The sequence below is a fragment of the Maniola hyperantus genome, chromosome 15, assembly GCF_902806685.2.
Source record: "Maniola hyperantus chromosome 15, iAphHyp1.2, whole genome shotgun sequence".
In the NCBI taxonomy this organism is placed as follows: domain Eukaryota; kingdom Metazoa; phylum Arthropoda; class Insecta; order Lepidoptera; family Nymphalidae; genus Maniola; species Maniola hyperantus.
The window spans coordinates 688,899-711,903 of record NC_048550.1 but is presented as its reverse complement, the minus strand read 5'-3'; the positions used below and the strand labels follow the sequence as shown (position 1 = coordinate 711,903).

Genomic DNA, 23,005 nt, shown 5'->3' with positions numbered 1-23,005 from the left:
ACGCTGACCAAGTGTGAATTAGCAAACTTCTGATTCTTTATTTTCTTCTAGACTCTAAAAAGTTCTACAACCCTGATTTGATCGTTTATCTGATGCTTGCAGGTACAAAATGGTGCGGCACCGGCGACATAGCGGCCGACTACCACGACCTGGGCGCGGACCGGCCCCTCGACCGCTGCTGCCGCACGCACGACCTCTGCCCCAGCAAAGTGCGCGCCTTCTCGCGCCGCTACAACCTCACCAACAACTCGCTCTACAGCAAGTCCCACTGTACTTGCGACGACATGCTCTTCGACTGCCTCAAAACCACCAACACATCCGCCGCGCACCTCATGGGCCACATCTATTTCAATATAGTTCAAGTTCCATGCTTAGAAGACTACACTACAGGTAGACGGTTCAGAGAAGCTAAACAAGGCTTCTAACGCCATCTAGCGTAGAGTAGCCAAACTAAAAAGTGGTGTGTGAAAAAGCGCCATCTAGTAGTTACGTTGATTGTTTGCACGGATTTAAATAAACGCTGTATATTTTGCATTTATAAATAAAATATAAAACTGTGTTGGCGTGTTTATGTGTAAATAATTGTAAAGAATAATTAACGTAATTAATGATTAAATACACGTTAAACCTGTGATATGTCTGTGCCTTGAATTGTTCTCTATTGTATATTGATTATAAAGATGGCGCTATAGCATTCCATTAGGTACTACCTAATTAAATTTTTATTAGTCAATTTGTTTTAAAATAGTGAAGTAATTATTTATTTGTCCTAATTAAGAAATCAACTATGAAATTAATGATTAATACTAAAACGTTTTATTATTAATAGAAAATTGATTGTTTCGTAAATGAATAACAATATTATAGCACGACTACGAATATTAGTGTTAATAATTATAATTATTATTAATAAATCGCTATAATTTCAAATCTAAGGTTTACCAAATACAACTGTTTATTTTATTAATCTCGACTGTTTTATTTATTATCCTTTTTTTACATTCCGTAATGGGCTAGGACGTCCTAGGTAGGATATAGGAAAATGTAACCGCATTTAGCAAGTTAAGATCCTAGAAAGTATGTTAGCTAGGAAGAAAGTAAAGTTGCTGACACCTACTTAGTCGCCTGATTGGTTCAGTCCTATTATATTATGTATTAGGGCGTTTTTCAAAAAAGTTGTCCCATTATAAAAGTCGTTGTCCGGCCACTTTGATGGTAATTTGATCAAACTTTATGAAAAAAACAAGCTATTGTCTATGCTTACCAATATTGTTTAGTATTTAATCTTTTATAATTTAACATGTTAATTCATTTTTAAGAGTTTTAAAAACATAAAATACCAAAAAATAAAAGAGAGGAAGTACCTTCTGACATATGTCCCACTAACACCTTGTCAAGTTTAGAGTCAAAAATTATACCGTCCAAAAATATTTCATGAATATTTGAACACTGAGGTAGTTAAGTATGATACTAATTTCAAATTAAAGCCCTAAAACAAAGACATTACGATAGAATTTTATTTAAAAAATACAATTTATTTGCTGTCCCGTGAAATTGGTGTTAGTGGAATTTCCGCTTACGCTACCGGCCTTTCGAGGTCTTCGAATGAAAATTGCACCATTTGCAAAATATTTTCGGAATACTGGCAACATTATTAGTCTATGGTAATTGCCATGTTGTATTTTACAAAAGCAGTCGCCAGAAAAACGCAACAGAAGTGGTTGCCTCGACTTGGTTCAAAAAATTTGTTCCACCAACGATACTGATTTTAATAGGTAAGGTTTGATTGCGCATTTGTGTTTGTATGTTATTAAAGAGATTTGTTATTCTTTATTTGGAAAGTAAAATTAAATCAGTCTAACCTTTGATTATTAATATGTAATATTGATTTTGAATTTTTAAGGGGTTGTATACGTCACCGCCATTACGCTACCGTGAACCTCAATAGCTCAACTGGTAAAGGAGTGGACTGAAAACCGAAAGGTCGTCGACGGTTCAAATCCCGCCCGTTGCACTATTGTCGTACCTACTCCTAGCACAAGCCTGACGCTTAGTTGGAGAGGAAAAAGGGGAATATTAGTCATTTAACATGGCTAATATTCTTTCAAAAAAAAAAAAAAAAAAAACCACAGTCGCGTGAATGGAATTGAAAAGTAACGTAATGGAACAATAAAGGTGTTTTCATAGGAAGTTGGATTGTCATCATCATCATCATTTAAACCAACATAAAAAAGATAGAGGTAAGTTTTTAACCTATGATGTATTCTGGTGTGTTAGGCTATATAAACCGCTGTAAAAATATTGCGGATGTTAATTATTTCAAAAATAACGGATGGTCTCCTAAAAACGTTTCCTCATAGCTACAGCCGTTCCAGGACCTCTCCTTACTGACCCACTCAAATGAACCAGCCAGTATATTATATTCTTTAAATTTTATAATTTAAAAACTTTATAAAATATATGTTATAATAATTATTTAATTTACGTCTTAGATAGCCAGCCTACACTATTTCACTTGCAAAGATTTCTTTCCTGCGGGATATTCGGGATCAAGAGATGTCAATCGGTTCAGCAGTTTTTGCTGCAGGTTGTAACAAACGAAACTTCTCGTTTTATAATATTACTGTGATGATTAGCTACATAATAATATTTCTTTTGTAATGCTATTTTTTTGTCTTTTTTGACCAATTATGCACGATGCCTTATGTTTCCTAAACGCGATTTTGTATTCCACTATACGTCACTGTCCCATTTTTGATAAAGGTTTATTTTTAGAGAAATGGCTATAAAGTCAGAGATATATAAATATTTTAATGTTTAGAAATGTTATTAAATAATTAGTTATTTGTCACAATTTAATATTAGAAGATTTATAAGAAAATAGTCAGTTTTTTATCAAAATTCTTTAGTACAAAACATCCAAAAGCAGCGTTAAAGAACATTTTTGTTAAAAACTTCAGTTCAATTTGATGTTATATGTTTAGTTTTAATTATTTTTAGAAGGCTGATTTGGTTAATTTTTCGACATTAAAGATAATTAATGTATAACTTGTTTTATTTCCCTGGAAATCCAATAAAAAGTCAGTGACGTAATGGAACTTCAATTGGGTGGTATCAAGTTAAAAATGAAAATATTTCCAATTATTACATTTATTTTTAATAAAATTTACTATTTTTATATAGTTTATACTATATATTTACAATATAATTACATTTTAAGGCAAAACTAAATTTTTATTTATGTGGAATTCCTATTACGCTACCGACAACTTTTTTGAAAAATGCCCATTATCTATGGTTCAGTCACCGCGCGTCTGCGACTGCGTGTGCATGTGTGCATGCGTTGCTTTATTTTAATTCGTGGGGAAAGCGGGAAGTAGGGGTTGAAAAATTTAAGAAATTATTTTAGGGTTCCGTAGCAGAATGATGCCAACGGGACCATATTACTAAGCCTCCGCTGTCGATCCGTTTTTCTATCAGTGGGCTGTATCTCGTAAACCGTAAAAGGCAGTGTTGAAATTTTCACAGAATGTGTATTTCTATTGCCGCTATAAATATCAAAAGGACCCCGATTAAAATTTAAAAAAAAAGTGATATTTCTTGTACTATGGTACGGAACCCTTCGTGTGCGAGTCCGCCTTGTACTTGGAGGACTTTTTATTTGATTACTTTTTATTAGATTGAACGCATCTCCTTTCTTCTCCGCTTAGAGGGATACCAGGCTTTACGAACTATATACCCTGCCCATTGCCACTTCAGCTTCGCAACCCGTTGAACCCGAACTATAGATACATCTGATATATTTCACAGGCAGTCAGACCCCAGCCCTTCCGCACACGCCACGATGACCTTAGGTAAGATACTGCGTTATTTTTTTTTTTTTTTTTTTTTTTTTTTTAATAGATATAGCGAGCAAGCGAGCAGGCGGGTCACCTGATGTTAAGTGATTACCGCCGCCCATGAACATTTGCAGCACCAGAGGAGCCGCCGATGCATTGCCGGCCTTTTAGGAATTTGTTGGTCCGCCCCTTGAATAACCCCATGTTATAATCTAGAGGGAACACCGCCGATGGGAGTTGGTTCCACAGTTTGCACGTGCGTGGAAAGAAGGATCTGGCGCAGCGGACGGTCGAAGTGCACCAGACACCCAGATCATATTTGTATGATTTCACAGAAGTATAAAGAAATAGTAACAATGTTTTATTTCAGCAGCGGCAAGACGAGACAGATCACGCACGAAAACACAAAAAGCTGTTAGATTTCGTGTGAAACAGAACATCGCCTTTCAAGATATCAGGCGACAAGTCAGAGCGGAGGCCTCACAACAGAATACATTGAACCGGTCACCAATGAAGAGGAAGATAGTCACGTGTTACTAAATAGATTTACTTTTTACTTACATTTGTCAGTACAGAACTAAATATAAATGTAATTTAGTGGTGCACATGCGAACTCACACTGGTGAAAAACCATTTTACTTATCCATAAATTATTATTACCTACTAGATGATGCCCGATACTTCGTCCACATGGATTTAGGTTTTTAAAAATCCCATGGAAACTCTTTGATTCTCTGGGATAAAAAGTAGCCTATGTCCTTCCCCGGGATGTAAGCTAACTCTGTACCCATCAAAATCGGTTAAACTGCCGTGAAAAGCTAGCAGACAGACACACTTTCGCATTTATAATATTAGTATAGATTTTACGCAGCCTTGTTTTAGTACATAACTGTGTAAATAATAAATATGCTATAACAAGATTAATATAATATATTAATATAAGAAGATACATACGTTTAGTCTGTTTTATTCGATCTTTAATAAAATTCTACCTACCATTCTGAACTAAGAATATGAAAAAGTTGCACTAACGATACTCTCGCACTAAGAGATAACCTGGACTACCCTCAAAAACTATTACAGCAAGGCTAACCTAACCCAATCCCTACCTAGACCGGCTCCACCATCCCCTACACCGGTCCCAGGCCAACCAATGTCTAACAATCACTACCTCAAAAGTCCAACCAATAGGAACCACATTAGGTATAAATCCCGCGAATTGCTAACGCGCGTGGACGTCAGTACTAGAAATAACATCATTTCGATGTTAATGAGACATGGTTCCAGCGCAATAGCAATTTGCGGGACGTATATCAATACCTCTCTAAAATTCACGGCAAGACACCCAAAACACGTCTACTGTACACGGCTGACTGTGGACACGTCTTCCTCGTCGAAACTCATATTTTGTTCATAACATGGCGCAGGAGACCTGGCTTCATAGCTAATAAATAATGTAACTATACTAATTAAAGAGATAAAAGTTGTAATTTTATGATAGGTATGCAAATTATCGCATGGCAGTCGTATGGCCTGGGCGTTTGTGCACTATATTCGATCTGGATCCGATAACCGACATTCGCTGCTTCTGCATAGAGTACAGATAATTCTTGACTTCTATGTTGTCTATAGTTATCAAAACGTGATGACACAAAACGTCAAAGTAATGTCAAAAATGACTTTTCCATTTTTCTTGATCACTGTCGTAATATTTTAATGACTTGTTTTTTAAAGAAAGTGCTAATAATCATAAAAATATGCTTAGAATATAAAACTAGCTGAACAAATAACCTGGGCCGCGATGGACGAACAAATGATGACGTCCAGTGAGCCTGCTGGAACTAAAGGTGTGTTGCGATGCTGCTTGATTTGTGCTAATGTCTGCAGGAAGTTGAGAAGTGTTTCTGTTTCAAGTTGTGGGGGCTGACGCGGTGGCCGGGCCAGCACGAAGGGACCTGGAGGAAGAGTTTAACATGCAAAGAGCCCGGATGAAGGAGCTCTTCCTGCAGAAAGAAGGTGTGTATCGAGCTGATGGACTGACCAAGATTCTCGAATTCAGTTTTGGGTTGTGACCTCAACCTCATTGATAGTGGAATCATGTGTTTACTCACCTGGTTGTGCTGTCATAAAATTACATAAATTGATATGCTGTTTACTAAAAATGATAAAAACTAGTTAAGTTAACTATATTTACAGCTGTAGAAACACTATAATGTATTAGTGATATTTATACCGATAATGTGGCTGATTCCGTTGTACACAATCTCTGAACTAAACTAAAATGGCACGTCTAAATCTATTGCTATCCCTTTCATAACGTTGCTTGCGGAAAAGGATAGCACTAGATTTAGACCTGTTAATTTAGTTTAGTTTAGAGATTGTGTACAAGAGAATTGGCCCCAATATTGAATTAAACCTGTCTAATACAATAACTGTTCATAGTGCTGGACCAAATACAGGCAAATTGTGGGAAGTTTATGCAATTTCCAATTTAACTCATTAAAAGGCTCTCTCTTTGTGGCTTTAGGTAACTAAAACTTCCTACAGAACCACTATGATTAAATTGGAAACAACATTTCTTTTTTTAATGATATATTAAGTACATCATCCATACATATCATATCATATCCATACTTAAATAGGCCTCTAATACAATAAATTTACTAACAACAATGTAATAATATGTTTCAAGTGCTAATTTCCAACCAAACAGTTAAGTTCACAAATCTCTAAACTAAAATAAAATATGTCTAAAAGTAATATCTTTAAAGTAAAAAGCTAGGTAGTGTAAGCTATTGTCTATGTCTTTATTTTGCTTTTTATGTATTGCTCTTATATAAATATTCTAACAAAAGAATACTTATTCATTTCTGCAGGGTACAGTGACTAGTATTATTTCTATACGTTTGTTTAGTTAACCAGTTTGCAAACCATTGATTTTTTGATGGGTCACCATGAACCATCATTAAAACCACTACAGAACATGGGTTCTATGGGTGAGCAAGGTTTAGTCCACCACGCGAAGATTAGCAAACTTCACTCAGCTTTGAGAATCATCAAGAACCGTCAGGCATGCAGTTTTTTCACGATGTTTTTGGTCACCAATAAATCAAGCCATATTTATTCAATTCAATTTTATTTATTTGCTGATACAGGTTTTCAAACAGGTGTCAAACATGTAACAATACATTGGTCTAGCTGTACCACTCCAAACTTCCATGCAAATATCTTAAACATAATAATAATTAGTAATAAGTACAAAATAATTAAAATAAAACACACATGACTCCCAAAATATAAGAGAATAAGAGGCAGATGATGTCTTTACCTATAGATTATGACTACTTATTCAACAATTTAAAACTATTCATCTTTTGAGGAGAATTTATCCACTATTGTTTTGCAGAGGACCTGCACAGTCTGATGCTAGAGAAGCAGCAGCTGGATTCGGAGGTGCTGGGGCTCCGCGCTGAGCTACAGCAGCTTCAGACTCTGAGCGAGAACCAGAAGTCTGAGATACAGAGCCTACAACTACTTGTTAATGGTAAACAACTGTTTTGTGAAATCAGTACCCTTATTATAAACGCAAAAGTGTGTTTGTTTGTTGGGTTGTCCTTCAATCACGTCGCAAGGGTGCAACGGATTGACGTGAATTTTTGCATGGGTATAGATGAAGACCTGGAGAGTGACATAGGCTACTTTTTATTCTGGAAAATCAAAGAGTTCCTAGGGGATTTTTAAAAACCTAATTCCACATGGACGAAGTTGTGGGCGTCACCTAGTATAATGTAAATACAGGTTACATACCATGATTAATATGATGATTTTGAATTGGGATGATGACTATGTCAAAAATAAATTATTTCTTAGGAATTATTAAAAGCAGGGTATTCTAAAATTCTTAAAATCCACATCCGCTGTTAGTTTTAGATGGAAAAAGTCAATTCTTTTAAGTTGAGTTTATTGTTATTAAAACTAAAAACAAAAGCTATGAGGGTTCCAAATGCGCCACGGTTTGAGAAGAGGTCACATCAAACTCTAGTAAATTTTTGAATGTTAACTTCCAGAGCCAAAATCAAAGTAGGATGATTATTCAGAATTTTGTATTAATTATAATCATAACTGTATACCATAATGAGCTTATCATAAAAGTATTAATTAGTTTTAAATAGATTACTGTTCATATTTTCCTCAAACTCTTTTTATCGACATCATGTCATTTGATCAGTTAGTATTAGTGTAAGTTGTGTTGTATAAACATCATGTTTCCATTTACCCGCGCCACGTTCTGCTTCTGGGGCCCTCAAGGTATTTTTAGGGCACCTTTTATATATTTAAAAACAAAAATACTTTTTTTTATTCCTATACAAGTTAGCCCTTGTCTGCGATCTCACCTGATGGTAAGTGATGATGCCTTCTAAGCTGGAAGTGGGCCTCCTGGTCGGTTTGTATACGGCATCATACTGGAATGCTAAATTGCTTGGTGGCATGGTGTGGTAACTAGCCACGGCTGAAGTCTCTCACGAGACCAGAGCAAGTACTATTTAGAAATTATCCCGAACTGCCCCTGGAATCATGAAATTTTATCTTAGAGTACAAGTGAAAGAAATATCTGAAAACCGTGAATTTGTGGTTACATCACAAAAAACAATTAAAATGTGTTCATGTACAAATAATTAGTTTTTTCAATTTTCGAAGTATGATAACTGTGCCAAGTGGGGTATCATATGAAAGGGCTTTACCTGTACAGTACAGATTTTAATTTATTTTTTAACATGATAATTTTTGATTTATCGTGCATAATGTCGAAAAAATACGACTGTATTATGGAACCCTCGGTGCGCGAGTCTGACTCACACTTCTAGGTAGGCACGTTTATATGGAAATAAATAAATTAAAAAACAAAATAATCACAAGTAGTACGTACAGATAACGAGTGTGTATTGGTCCGCAGAAACAGTGGAGGTATCATCTTCGGGCACGGAGGAGCTGCGGCGGCTCACGGCGCGCAACCACGAGCTGGAGAAGCAGCTCGCGCAGCTCAAACAGCACCAGCAATATGTGTGTAACATTTGCCATAACTACCTAACCACTCTTCACTAATAAAAATTTTAGTATAATCCATACAAAAAGAGTTATCACGCGCCTATTTAACTTTATGTGTCAACTGTCTTGTCAAAAGTACATCGGGGTGATTACGTATCCCGCGACAGGCGTAAATCTAGCGATCATTGCTGTCAAACGTCCGGCTAGAGAGAGACAGCAATTGCCACAAAGCAAAATAAGAAGAAGAAGAGAGACAGCAAATGAACTATCGCAGTGTCTGCTGTCTGTACTGCTGTCGCTACTGCAAAGTTTTATGTAATCACCCCGCCAGTTTCTAAACCCTTTTCGCGCTTTTGATTTTGGTGCTCACCTTTCTCCTACAATGTTAGGTGAAAGGCAAACAGCTTACCGCCGGCAATTTCGGCCGAGCGTACTGCGTCACCTTAAAATAAGGTCTACAATCGTACTTTTGATATGACAGCCGACATTGATTGATTGATTTACATAAAGTTAAGCGGCGCATTGCAAATCATTTAGTACGAATTATATTGTATTTTTGTATAAAAAGTAATGCATCGAGTGTATCGCATGTATCGAGCCTTACATTATCGATATTTAGCTCATTAGCATATCGCCTCGTTACTCCGCTCGCGCATTTGCATGTGACATTCAAATTAGGCGTTTTATTTCTACCTACTTGCCGCGTTTACGTGTTTCGAGTATTCGATGCGTTCGGAGTGTTGAGCACTAAACCCTTAGAGCAGCTGTTGTCGTCTCAACTGATGTCCACTGATGAACATGGGCCTCTTGTACTTCCACACAATCTCTTCATTTCTGATTTGATCATGTAGAGAAACTCCAAGCATAGCTCTCTCCGTCGCCCACTGAGTGACTCCGAGCCTTCTTTCTCTCAGTGGGGGCCCACTAGATGGACAGACGACATCAAATGAGGCGCAGGGAGCCGCTGGATTCAGGCGGAACCGTGGCGTGTGGAAGTCCCTACAAGAGACCTATGTCCAGCTGTGGGCGTCTTATCGATTTATGGTGATGATGCTAATTTTGACAGCTTCATAAAACATTTTTTTTTTAAATAGCTCTTTTATAGATACTTATTTAATTCAATGGTGTCCACCCTCTGCCTCGAAGAGGAGAATTTAATGATGATGGCTACTCTACGGGTTATGTGCTCGATGGTTCGGGGAAAGTCGACATAGTTCGAGTGTCCCTTATCGGAAGTACTTGTCTTTTAAGTGCCAATATTCAAATGTAAAGTACATGTCAAAACACTGCCATAGTAAATATACTATAACATATTATTTAGTATCACAGAGTACCTAATAGAACTTTACAGGACCGAAGGCTCATTCCGCAAACATTTCAATAAATAGAGACTCTTGTTACAATGCAACAGAGTACAACTCAGCTTGAACAACGCTGTGGCCTAAAAGGGCATTGAATCTAATTGGTATATTTACAAGTCCTCCATTTTGAAAAACAAATAGTTTCGGCGGCCAATGATAAAATATTTGTCAATCGATAGACTAAGTGATTGCAATCAAAAAGTGTTAAGTGATGAAAAATAATATTACTTAACTTACGAATAACGGCGGTTACGCACTCATCTGATCCGAGTCCGTGAAAATACATACGACATATGTCGTAGATATTTTGTATATCCGTATTTTCACGGATTCGGGTCGGATGAGTGCGTGATATGCTTTATTTTTCTACGATTTTGAACACAAATATCTCTGAAAGTGTATCACTTACGACATTTTATCACTGAATGCTTTTTGTAAGCACTTATTCTATCGATTGACGCATGTTTTATCACTAAGCCGAAACGAGTTTTTTCAAAATGGCGGACTTGTAGGTTTATGCCAGAGTCCATACAAATATGTTCAAACCTTTTTAATAAACGTCCCTTTCTATCGCGTAAAGTAAGTTGTTTCTCTCTCTGGTCGTTCCTTCACATTACTATCGGCAATGAGGAGAAACGCAATGAATGACGCGAACAAATGGCGTTGGCAGGACTCCATGATGGCGCCGGGCATGCTGGTGCGCTCGCTGGCGCGCAAGCTCGTGCCCGACCCAGACGACCAGCAGCCCGGCAGGAAGGTACGTGCATAAGGCGCCATCTCCACGGACAAAGTCGCGGCGATAGTCTCGCTGTGAAAAAATTCGATACTAACTCTATGGGCCAATCTCCATAGGGCAATACTATCTCGGCGTTTGTATCAAATTTTGTCACACGGCGAGACTATCGCCGCGTTTCTCTCGTCCGTGGAGATGACGCCTAAGTGGTGCCTGTTTAGTAATATAAATCTAAAGATTTTGAGAAGTCGGATTTTTATTTAAACAAAATAAATTGACGTTTCCTGGGATGCCAGTTTTTAGAAAAAAATTATAACGTTGGGATAAAATGAGACTGATATGACTTGCAGTCAATATAGATGCAATACATAGCGTGCAAAACTCGGAGTCAATGGTCCCGTCTACGACGCGGCATCTATCTACGCAACGTTCGTTGACATTTAGCGTCAGTCACGTTTTGTTTGCAATACATTGCGAACTTTTATAGAGCAAGATCCCGATAGAGCCCGACCTGCCTTATTTACAGAGTAACAAAATTTGTGCGATAGAGTAGCGTACCTTGAACGCTCGCATATTTGCTAGCTTGAGCCAGGGATAATTAAAAGATATCAGCTGCTAAAGGTACTTAATAATAAGTATTCTTACTGTTAATACTTATTATTAACAGTAAGAATACTAAATAAATAATATTATAAATGCGAAAGTGTGTTTGTTTGTTGGTTTGTCCTTCAATCACGTTGCAACGGATTGACGTGATTTTTTTGCATGGGTATAGATAAAGACCTGGAGAGTGACACTGTAGGTTTCTTGACAGACAAGCAGTCAGACAGACAGACCACAAAGGAAAACAAAGGAAAAGACAAACCCTAAAAACAGGTTTTTGAAATAAAAAGATGCGTTTTTTGTGGTATCTTATCAGTAATCATCAATACTATCACCTGTCTTTGTTTTTGCTAGCGTTCTAAATGTTCTGTTAATAATGTTGGTGTTCTGTAGAATGAGGAGAACGAGCTGGCCAACTCGATCATCCAGCCGTTGGAGATGGAGATCACGGCGCTCAAGAGCAAGCTGCGCCAAACCGACGCGCAGCTGCAGGAAACGTTGGTAAGGGTCCTTGCTGGCGTGACGCACAGCAATATAGACCTTATAATCCATACTAATATTATAAATGTGAAAGTGTGTCTGTCTGTCTGTCTGTCTGCTAGCCTTTCACGGCCCATCCGTTCAACCGATTTTGATGTAATTTGGTATAGAGATAGCTTGTATCCCGGGGGAGGACATAGGCTACTTTGATCCCGGAAAATTAAAGATTCCATGGGATTTTTAAAAACATAAATCCACGCGGACGAAGTCGCGGGCATCATCTAGTCTAAATATATAAAACGAAATGGTGACTAACTGACTGACCTATCAACGCACAGCGTAAACTACTGGACGGATCTGGCCGAAATTTGGTATGCAGATAGCCATTATGACGTAGGCATCCGATCCGATAAGAAAGGGTTTTTGAAAATTTGAGCCCTAAGAGGGTGAAATAAGGGTTTGAAATTGGTATAGTCCACGCGGACGAAGTCGCGAGCATAAGCTAGTAAATAATAAAGTGAAAAAATATATCTAAGAAACAAGATATATTTTCGTTGTTGTGTAAGACCGACTAATGTATTGAATACCCTCATACATACACTTTTCTCTCTCTTAAAATAAGATCTATTTTATATTATTGTAAATTTTTTAAATCTTTTAATATTAATTTTTCAGAAAGCCAAAGCGACAACTGGCGCGACCAGCAGCAGTGGCGACACCAAACCTGAAACTGGTAAAAACTAGCATCTCAAATCTATCTTTTTGCGCGTATAGAATAGCTAGCTTTAATGTAGATAACGGGTACATACCACGAATAATTTGAAGTTTTTATTTGTCGATATTTCAACCCAATTGCACGATTGTAGTACGGAACCCTCGATGCGCGAGTCTGACTCGCACTTGGCCGGTTTTTGAACTTACTACTCGCCCACGCCATATTTGCTCTATGTGTCAACTGTCATGTTAAAAGTACGGTTTACCCTTAGACTGAAATCGCACTTTTGATATGCCAGTTTACACAATGTATGCACTGTAGTTGTATACATAGCCTAGTCCTAGCACACGAGTAGATATTATAGACCAGAGGGGAAGCTTCACTCTAGCTCACGCACACCACGACGTGCCACGGACACGTCGTGGTGTGCGTGAGCTGCGCTTGAGTGAGTGAACCTACAGCCAGCCGCTAGTATGAAGCTTCCCCTCTGCTATATATCTACTCGTGTGGTCCTAGACCTAGACCTAGGTCTACTTAATTGTTATTAATTGTTCTTTATCTGTGTTATTAATATTTTTCTGTGTTCCTTATATAATTTATGTCAGCACTCAGCGACTTAAAGGCAATAAAGTTTATGATTTGACTAGATGATATCCGCGACTTCGTCCGCGTGGATTTAGGTTTTTAAAAATCCTGTGGGAACTCTTCAAGTTTCCGGGATAAAAAGTAGCCTATGTCTACAATGCAAGCTATCTCTGTACCAAATTTCGTCGAAATCGATCGAACGGTTGAGCCATGAAAAGCTAGCAGACAGACAGTCACACTTTCGCATTTATAATATTAGTATGGATTTGATTTGATTTGACACGCAGTTGTTATTGCTGTCAGCAGAGGGGCGGCAGGCGTGCGACATGTGCGCGAACTACGAGCGACAGTTAGTCGCGGAACAGACGCGCGCGGACGCGGCCCGCGACCGTGCCGGCCAGCTCGAGCAGGCACTCAAACTGGTGAGTGATCGCATTCTATACTCTACAGTTATTTCTCATTCACGAAGACGGAACCACACAGCTCTCAACATTATTTCAAGTAATACGAGGATAATTTTGAACAATAACATTTCATTCACTTCTCCATATAAACGTATTACGTCGAATATTCTAATACGTGTGCTTCTAGGTCTAAAACTAACCCAGATATTGATTCACCTCTACATTATTTATGCCCGAAAACAATAAGTATCTTTGAAATATCTTTACTTTAGACAAAATGTAAAAAACTACAAATATGCAAAACTAACGGCTTTAAGGCAATTTGAAAAGTTGTTTAGCTTTAAACTAGATGGCGCTGTCGATAAATAACTCGCGGTTGTGTTTGTTTATAAGTTTGAAAATAATTCCCTTGAACCAGGCAACCGAAGAACTAGAAGGCGTGCGATCCGTCCACGACGAGACCATCCGCAGCTGGCAAGCGGAGCGAGCTGACAGCGCCACCAGACTGACGGAGCTGGTGGAGGCCCTCAACACTGCCAAGAGCGACCTGGCCTGCAAGGCCGAGGCGGCGGACCTGGCGTCGCAGCGCGCGCTCGAGCAGGTCACCACCCTCACGGTGGACAGGGAGACGCTGCAGAAGAAACTCGACACGTACGTATTTACGGTCACACAAATACAGTACGTGGCAGAAAATATTGTACATAGACCTTTAGAAAGAGATAGCGGTTTCGTAGAGCGTTGTCTCTGTCGTTGAGACCGACAAAACGTCACATAGGTATGAGTAACAGAGACAATGCTCGGCAAAGCCAAACTCTTATTCTAAAGGTTGGTGTACGCCCCGCTCACCCGCACTGCCCCCGCGCTTATCCAACGCGGGTGACGTGCGGGTGTGTAAGGCGTCCGCCCGCCTCATACCCCCATTGCTATCTCGACCTGTCACGTACTATATCTGCATGCCTTTCAGCCCGATCCATCCAGTAGTGTGAGCTGTGCGTGATGGTCAGTCAGTCAGTCAGGCACCTTTTCCTTCTATATATTCCGATGTGTGGTTGCAGGTTGGAGCGAGACAACGCGATGCTGGTGGGGCAGTACACCAAGCAGGCAGCTGAGATGCAGAACGAGATTATCAACTTACCTGATAACGTTACGGTAATGCTACTCTGTTTATTTACAACTAGCTTATGCTCGCGACTTCGTTCGCGTGGACTACAAAACTTTCAAACCCCTATTTCACCCCCTTAGGAGTTGAATTTTCAAAAACCCTTTCTTAGCGGATGCCTACGTCATAATAGCTATCTGCATGCCAAATGTCAGCCCGATCCGTCCAGCAGTTTGAGCTGTACGTTATCAACGTCATCATTCAGTCAGTCACCTTTTCCTTTTACATATATAATGAAATGACATTTCATCATAATATAATCTTATATATATTTAGACTAGATGATGCCCGCGATTTCGTCCGCGTGGAATATACAAACTTCAAACCCTATTTTACCCCCTTAGGGGTTGAATTTTTAAAAATAATTAAGGCGGCGTAATATGCGTGGTTGATGGTAAAACGATGTGTTTACTTTAAGTAAATAAACAGTTTGCTAAAGTAACTCAGTGGTTTTATCTCTATTAGTATGGAGTATGGTTGAATATATCCTTACATCATCCCGAGTAACACGGGCTATAATTTTTTTTTAAAATTCAATATGGCAGAGTTTGTGGTTTTTTAAATACTTGTTTCTGCGAAAGTAACATTCAAACGTATTTATGCTAAAAATGGGCGCCAAACAAAACAGCTATTTTTTTAATTAACTGTTTCTCACAGCGCCGTTTTGTTCCAGGAGTTACAAGAGTTGTCCCTACAACTGCGCGAGCAGCTAATCGTGTGCGAGACGGGCAGGCAGACCGCGCTGGCCGGGGAGACCGAGCTGCGCGCGCAGCTGCTGCAGCACGCTGCGTTGCTGCACCGCCGCGACACGGAGCTGTCGCAAGCGCTGCAGCAGCTGAAGGAGGCGCAGTGAGTAAACTACTTACACTGAAATGAAATGAAATGAAAATGAAATGAAATGAAAATCTTTTTTATTCGTATAAACTTTTACAAGTGCTTACGAATAGTCGGATGCAGCTACCACTGGTTCGGAATGCCTTTCCTGCCGAGAAGAACCAGCAAGAAACTCGGCGGTTGCTCTTTTCAAATATTTGATAAAGGTACAAAATTATGCCATGTATAAAATAGTATTTGCAGTCTTGTGCGTTGCTGGAACGAGCTGCAGGTCAAATCCACGCTCTTTTATCATTTAGATAATCTTCAATTGTGTAATATGCTTTTTTCAGGAGCATATTTTTAATAGATTTTTTAAACTTGTGCAAAGGTAAGTCCAAAATAGTTTGCGGGATTTTATTATAAAAGGTAATACCAATACCCACAAATGACTTTTGGACTTTCCTGAGGCGGAAGGCAGGAGCTGCAAGTTTGTTTCTGTTTCTAGTTAGCCTATTGTGTAGATCACCAATTTTCTTGTAACTAAGAATATTTTGTCTTACAAAAATTATGTTATTATAAATATATTGAGAGGCTACAGTAAGGATATCTATTTCCTTAAATTTCTCTCGAAGGGAATCGCGTGGTCTTAAGTTATAAATTGCGCGTTTAAAATATGCTCTTAGTACAGCCACAGAGTAAGGATAGTATGTTATGAGTTATATTACCTACACAGGTACAACAACACCTCTGTTCTGTGTAGAATGCGCTTAGGTCATGTTTGTACGCGAGCCCATTTACACAAGATGAAAATTATTCCCGATCCTTACTGTTCCTGTGGGGAGTATGGGGACTTGAACCATGTTTTCATTGCATGCACTTTGTATGATCGGTCTGCCTTTCTTGCTCATCTCGTATCATTGCATGTACCATTTCCTACATCTATACTTTGTTTATTATATACTAATTCTTCAAATATTAATAAAGTTCTAGCTTTGTCCATAGAAAAAAATGATATCAAGTTATAGTATATGTGGGTATATTATTATTAGTGAAAACCTTATCCTTTTCCTTTCAAATTCCAAATCCCGAATTTTCAATTTTATCCACAGTTTCCCTAACTTTAAACTTTAATAAATAACAAACCTGACATTGGCTAATCTGTGTAAAGCCAGAAGAAGAATAAAAAAACAAAAAAAAGGTACAACAAAGATGTCTAGAGGGGTTGAATTTTCAAAAACCCTTTCTTAGCGGATCATAATAGCTATCTGCATGCCAAATTTCAGCCACCTTTTCCTTTTATATGTTTAAACTAACATCTAATATTAAAACGTAGTTCAGTCCAAATCACTTGGAGTCACGTGTGACGACGAGGTGATATCTTGGAGGCTGATTTGCTGTGTAAGAGATTTTACTATGTCGTCGTTGGAATATGTAACAAACCGTTACGTTGCAGGGAGGAGTTGGACCGACTGCAGACAGAGCACGAGCAGATGACGGAGCTGGCGGACAAGCTGCGGCACTCCAACGACATGATCGAACAACTACTCGAGGATAAAGTGAGCACAAGTCGATTAATTATAACGAGAATCCGCATTGGGCCAGCGTGGCAGACTATGGCCTACACCCTTCTCACTCTGAGAGGAGACCCGGCTCAGTAGTGAACCGGTAATGAATTGAGTTGACTTCGTTCGCGTAGATTTAAGATTTTAAAAACACATTATTACAATCTCAATTGTTCTGATTGGCTGAATTTGTGCGATTCTTGTTGCAACAATGCATTGTGGCCAATAGTGAGCGAGCATTAACCAATCAGAGATGATTGCGATCGTGACATTGTAGCTGTCAAACATCCGCGGTAGGGCCACAGATTGATTTGCTGGGATAAAAAGTTTCCTCTATACCTTTCAAATTTCATATAAATTGGTTAAATAGTTCGGCCTTTAAGAAAACAGTGGGAACTCTTTGATAAAAAGTTGCTTATGTCCGTCCCCTGGATGAAAGATAACTTTGTACCTTTCATAAAAATCGGTTAAACTGTTGGACCGTCAAAAGCTAGCAGACAGACAGACAAACACACTTTCACATTTATAATATTAGGTATGGGTGTTTTACAGAAACGTCTTCAAAACGAGGCTCTGGAGACGCGGTCGCGCGTCACCGTGCTGCAGCAGGAGTTAGACAACAGCGAGAAGGTGCAGCAGGACTTCGTGCGGCTCTCGCAGTCGCTGCAGGTGAGCGGCCAATGGCGACGCGCGAATTCGTCATGGCTCCAAATACCTAGAACCCAGAGCCGTGACAGAAGAGATTTTGTGAATTAATGATAATAAAAAAAACCTAAGTTTGTTGTGAACTCTTCTCAGTCCTCCTGGGACCCTCGTAGCTTTAGTTTTAAGTTTACATAATTAACACCATTTCGGGCCCGAAATGGGATCGTATAGCCAAAGATAATATATACAAGTAAGATCGCTAACGTCATACATTCATTTAATATATTATCTTTGGTATAGCGCAGGACCGAGATAAATGGACATCTTTGGAGGAGGCCTTTGCCCAACCTGGGGTCCTTACATGAATAATAATAATAATCCTAACAATACTAACAACTAAATTATAAGTTCAACTAACCAACTAACAAAACATAGATAATTTACACTATTGTAAAATGTAATGAATAAAAGGCTTTTTTATTTTTATTTTATAATTAACACCATTCTATCATATTTTTTAACTCGCTTTATGGCTCTGGGTTCTTGCCCATTTGAGCTTTACCATTCCTTCATTATCTTACAAATTCAAGAATCGATAATCAAAAAGTATACAATGGTATAGTTCTCGGCAGTAAAATAGTCGCGTCTGACATACGATGCGCGAGCTCGCGCAGGTATTGTTCCACGCGCTGGTGTATTGTGTACGGATGTAGCACTCACACTGCAGATGACAAACGCGGGGTGGGGTGCGATGCGCGGGCTGGTGCGTTTCGCTCCCACTGACGCCTAAAAATGCTATTGCGACGCGTCTTGCATCTTCAAGAACGACTATTTAATTTGCGCGGCCTATACAAACTGAATAATAAATCTATTAAAAATATGCTCCTGAAAAAAGCATATTACACAATTGAAGATTATCTAAATGATAAAAGAGCGTGGATTTGACCTGCAGCTCGTTCCAGCAACGCACAAGACTGCAAATACTATTTTATACATGGCATAATTTTGTACCTATATCAAATATTTGAAAAGAGCAACCGCCGAGTTTCTTGCTGGTTCTTCTCGGCAGGAAAGGCATTCCGAACCAGTGGTAGATGCATCCGACTATTCGTAAGCACTTGTAAAAGTTTATACGAATAAAAAAGATTTTCATTTTCATTTTTTCATTTTCATAAATGATTAAACTTTGAGTAATCCATGTGTTTGTGTGGGCAGGTGCAGCTGCAGCGCATCCGCGAGGCGGACACGGCGGTGCGGTGGCAGCACGACGACGACGTGAACGAGTGCAACGCGTGCCGCACGCCGCTGCCCAACAACAAGAAGAAGGTATCTTTACTTTCACTTGCTCGGAAATCTTATATATATAAAAGGAAAAGGTGACTGACTGACTGACTGACTGACTGAATGACTGACTGACTGATCTATCAACGCACAGCTCAAACTACTGGACGGATCGGGCTGAAATTTGGCATGCAGATAGCTATTATGACGTAGGCATCCGCTAAGAAAGGATTTTTGAAAATACAACTCCTAATGGGGTGAAATAGGGTTTTGAAATTTTGTAGTCCACGCGGACGAAGTCGCGAGCATAAGCTAGTTACTTCATATTTTTTTTTAAAAACCAGCCAAGTGCGAGTCAGACTTGCGCACCGACTTCCGTACTACAGTCATATTTTACAGGTAAATGCCCTTTCGTATGACTCCACTCAGTATATACTATAATTTTTAATATTTTTATAATTTTTAATTTTAATAGCTTATGTCAAAAAATGGCAATCGGGGAGGGAACGCCCCGCACACCCGCACAGTCCCCGCATCCGGTGCGGGTGACGCTTCATACCCTGATTGCTATCTCGACCTGTCGCGTAATATACAAAGTCGGTGTCAAATATGTAGATCGATATATCATCATCCACTGCACAAGTTCAAGGTTTGAAACAAACTGTCGCTTACAAGAATAAAGTACCAGGAGAGCATAGGAGCTCAAGAAATCAGTTGTTGATTAATGCAGGTTTTATACGTGGTAGCTGTTTTAGAAAAAAATGAAAATGACCAACTACTAGGTGTGTAAAATCTTCAAAGCCTTTCCTTAGTTTTAGTTAATTTGTTCCTTGCTATTCTAGTTCCACTGCCGGCACTGCGGGCGCATCTTCTGCGGCGCGTGCGTGGCGCACACGGTGCCGAGCGGGCCGCGCGGGCTGCCGGCGCGCGTGTGCAACGTGTGCCTCACGCTGCTGCAGCCGCACGCCGCGCCCTACTTCAGCACCAGGCCCCCCAACTCGCCCGACTAGGGCCCCATCTCTACCACCTGATTAGGGCCTAAACCCAGATGCTATACGTCGACCCAAACCTGTCATAGCATCATAGTTTCGTGTGCATACGTATGATACGCGACAGGTCGAGGTGGCAATCGGGACCCGCACAGCCCCCACGCTAACTCGGTGCGGGATGGCGCGGGTAACGTGCGCAGTGTCCCCCCCGCCTCATACCCTGATTGCCATCTTGGCCTGTCGTGTACTATACTAAATACTGGGTAGCCGTCCGATTGGTCGCATTGCTGTAACAGCACTACATAACTAAAAATAGAGATCTCTATCATTGATCCATGGCAGTGGGAGAGGTTGTAAAGAAAGATTTCGTATCTAGGAGCATCTGGTCGAGTCCGACTTCCTCACTCTGCTGCAGGCACGTAGCACCATGCGTCTTGACCAATACTTCTAGCACCTACTTGAAGCAAATACTTACTATCGCTATCCCATTACGACAGCCGAGCGAGAGCGAGAGGTCGGGCACCACTGGTGTCCGATCTCTCGCTCTGATAAGTCGATATCGGCTTCAAGTAGGTATTAGTAATGCCGTACTTCAGCACGCGGTCCTCCAACTCGGAGTGTAGAGAGATTACGGCCTAAACTGAAATGCTATACGTCGACCCAAACCTGTCATAGCATAGTTTCGTGTGCATACGTATGATACGCGACAGGTCGAGGTGGCAATCGGGACCCGCACAGCCCCCACGCTAACCCGGTGCGGGATGGCGCGGGTAACGTGCGCGGTGTCCCCCCGCCTCATACCCTGATTGCCATCTTGGCCTGTCGTGTACTATACTAAATACTGGGTAGCCGTCCGGTTGGTCGCATTGCTGTAACAGCACTACATACCTAAAAATAGATATCTCTCATTGATCCATGGCAGTGGGAGAGGTTGTAAAGAAAGATTTCCTAACTAGGAGCATCTAAGTAACATCTGGTCATCGAGTCCGACTTCCTCACTCTGCTGCAGGCACGTAGCACCATGCGTCTTGACCAATACTTATAGCACCTACTTGAAGCAAATACTTACTATCGCTATCGCATTACGACAGCCGAGCGAGAGCGAGAGGTCGGGCACCACTGGTGTTCGATCTCTCGCTCTGATAAGTCGATATCGGCTTCAAGTAGGTATTAGTAATGCCGTACTTCAGCACGCGGTCCTCCAACTCGGAGTGTAGAGTTTACGGCCTAAACTGAAATGCTATAAGTCGACTCAAATCTGTCATAGAATCAAAGTTTGGTGTGCATACGTACTTGACGCTTCGCAACCGTCCGCTTGGCTGTCGCAATAGAGTCTTGGACTGTACTAATAAAATTATGTGATGTTTATGGGAATTCATTATTGAAGAGAATAATTTAAAAAAAAAAATTATTATTGATTTTTAACATGAACGTCACGCTGTACGAAAGGTGTTTAATGACGTCACAAGGAGTAAACGACAAATATTTTTCAATTTTTTTACATAATAGAGTAATTTCTTTGGGAAAATATTTTTATATTAAAAAATTGAAAAACATTTGTCGTTTACGCACTATGACGTTATTAATCGCCTTCCATACAGCGTGACGTTAATAATTATGTTAAAAATAACGAAAAATCTATTTTTTTTAATTATTCTCTCTAATAATGAATTCTAGCCCAATATTGTTTATGGGTTAGAATTCATTATATATCCGCTATACAAATCATCTCATCATTTTATGTCTACATTCAAAGACCCTATTTTTTTTTTGCAAAACAAGTAGGTAGTCCACTCTGAAGTTACGAAACCGCCGTTTACGCAGGTCAGAGACTAAGGATAACAAACCTTGTGTTCAGATAGACTACTTGATTTGCGTGCACTATATCATAGAAAAACTTATAGCTAAACCAAGCTTTTCTCTGATTTTAATTTTATGGAATTAAGTATTTTATGAAAACCTCACTTTGTATAAATTCCGTTTTACATCGTCTAACCTGTATAGCTGCTCATTGCAAACGTTTGAATTTGTGTATTTACATTATAGGAAGTTATTTAATTTTCTAGCTAATGAATTTGTTGTTCGAATGTAAAGCATCTAACAATACCTACTGATTATAGTAAAGTTAACAATTTTCACATAACAATTACCTTATTGATAAAAAAAAAAGCGATTTCACTTTTTTTTTCGTGAACGAAGTTTATTATATGAGATTTTTTGCGTCTCGACCATGAATGTATAATACAGGTGGAGCGCACGATTCTAGCACCTAAATCCATCCCTACTTATATTATAAACTAGCTGATGTCCGCGACTTCGTCCGCGTGGATTTTCATTTTTCAAAATCCCGCGTGAACTTTTGATTTTTCGGGATAAAATAGCCTATGTGTTAATCCAGGGTATAATCTATCTGACTGTCTGTCTGCTAGACTTTCACGGCACAGCCGTTCAACCGATTTTTACGAAATTTGGTACAGGCAGCGGTAGTTTGCATCCCGGGCAAGGTACTTTTTATCCCGGAAAATTAAAGAGCTCCCACGGGATTAAAAACCTAAATCCACGCGTACGAAGTCGCGGGCATCAGCTCGTTTACAATAAAGGTTGAATGGCTCCTTGAGGTGATGTACGTGATCGGTGATAGGGTATTTTACCCTTTTTTGAAAAGTGTCATTGGATCCTAAAGTGATAACAAACTACCAAAAAAATTTACAAACAAATTATTCGATCGATAAGTGCAATAAAAATGCATTTAAATTTTGCATTTTAAATTTCGCCGAGAAAACGCCT

General features: G+C 39.5%; 2 protein-coding genes and 1 long non-coding RNA gene across 6 annotated transcripts in view; 2 read left to right on the top strand and 1 right to left on the bottom strand.

Moving 5' to 3' along the window:
• Nucleotides 1-967, top strand: part of LOC117988871 (uncharacterized) — a 47,393-nt gene extending 46,426 nt beyond the window's left edge. Inside the window, exon 4 of the mRNA XM_034976138.2 lies at nucleotides 103-967. Coding sequence (XP_034832029.1) covers nucleotides 103-425 — 323 coding nt within the window. The 3' untranslated portion in view covers nucleotides 426-967. The remainder of the gene's footprint in view (nucleotides 1-102) is intronic.
• A 4,564-nt stretch (nucleotides 968-5,531) lies between these two features.
• On the top strand, nucleotides 5,532-21,501 carry LOC117988722 (rab GTPase-binding effector protein 1-like). 4 transcript variants are annotated; one of them, XR_011237613.1, is made up of 16 exons: nucleotides 5,532-5,686; nucleotides 5,754-5,855; nucleotides 7,246-7,383; nucleotides 8,794-8,900; nucleotides 10,917-11,003; nucleotides 11,976-12,083; nucleotides 12,738-12,795; nucleotides 13,666-13,784; nucleotides 14,185-14,417; nucleotides 14,822-14,915; nucleotides 15,599-15,774; nucleotides 17,195-17,297; nucleotides 17,856-17,972; nucleotides 19,164-19,274; nucleotides 20,072-20,298; nucleotides 20,885-21,501. XR_011237613.1 is itself a non-coding variant. In XM_069503505.1 (15 exons), exons 1-15 carry the CDS (start codon nucleotides 5,641-5,643, stop codon nucleotides 20,237-20,239), a joined length of 1,767 nt encoding a protein of 588 aa, XP_069359606.1. In that variant the 5' UTR covers nucleotides 5,532-5,640; the 3' UTR covers nucleotides 20,240-20,846. The 4 variants fall into 4 exon arrangements, 3 of the variants coding, with proteins under 3 accessions (XP_069359606.1, XP_034831786.1, XP_069359608.1); XM_069503505.1 differs by lacking the exon at nucleotides 20,885-21,501 and having other exon boundaries at nucleotides 20,072-20,846; XM_034975895.2 differs by lacking the exon at nucleotides 20,885-21,501 and having other exon boundaries at nucleotides 13,669-13,784; nucleotides 20,072-20,845.
• On the bottom strand, nucleotides 7,375-10,923 carry LOC138403352 (uncharacterized). The gene is made up of 3 exons (XR_011237618.1): nucleotides 10,484-10,923; nucleotides 8,582-8,938; nucleotides 7,375-8,406 (listed from the first exon to the last, which is right to left on the bottom strand). It is a non-coding gene; the product is annotated as an uncharacterized lncRNA (long non-coding RNA).
• Nucleotides 21,502-23,005: the final 1,504 nt, after the last annotated feature.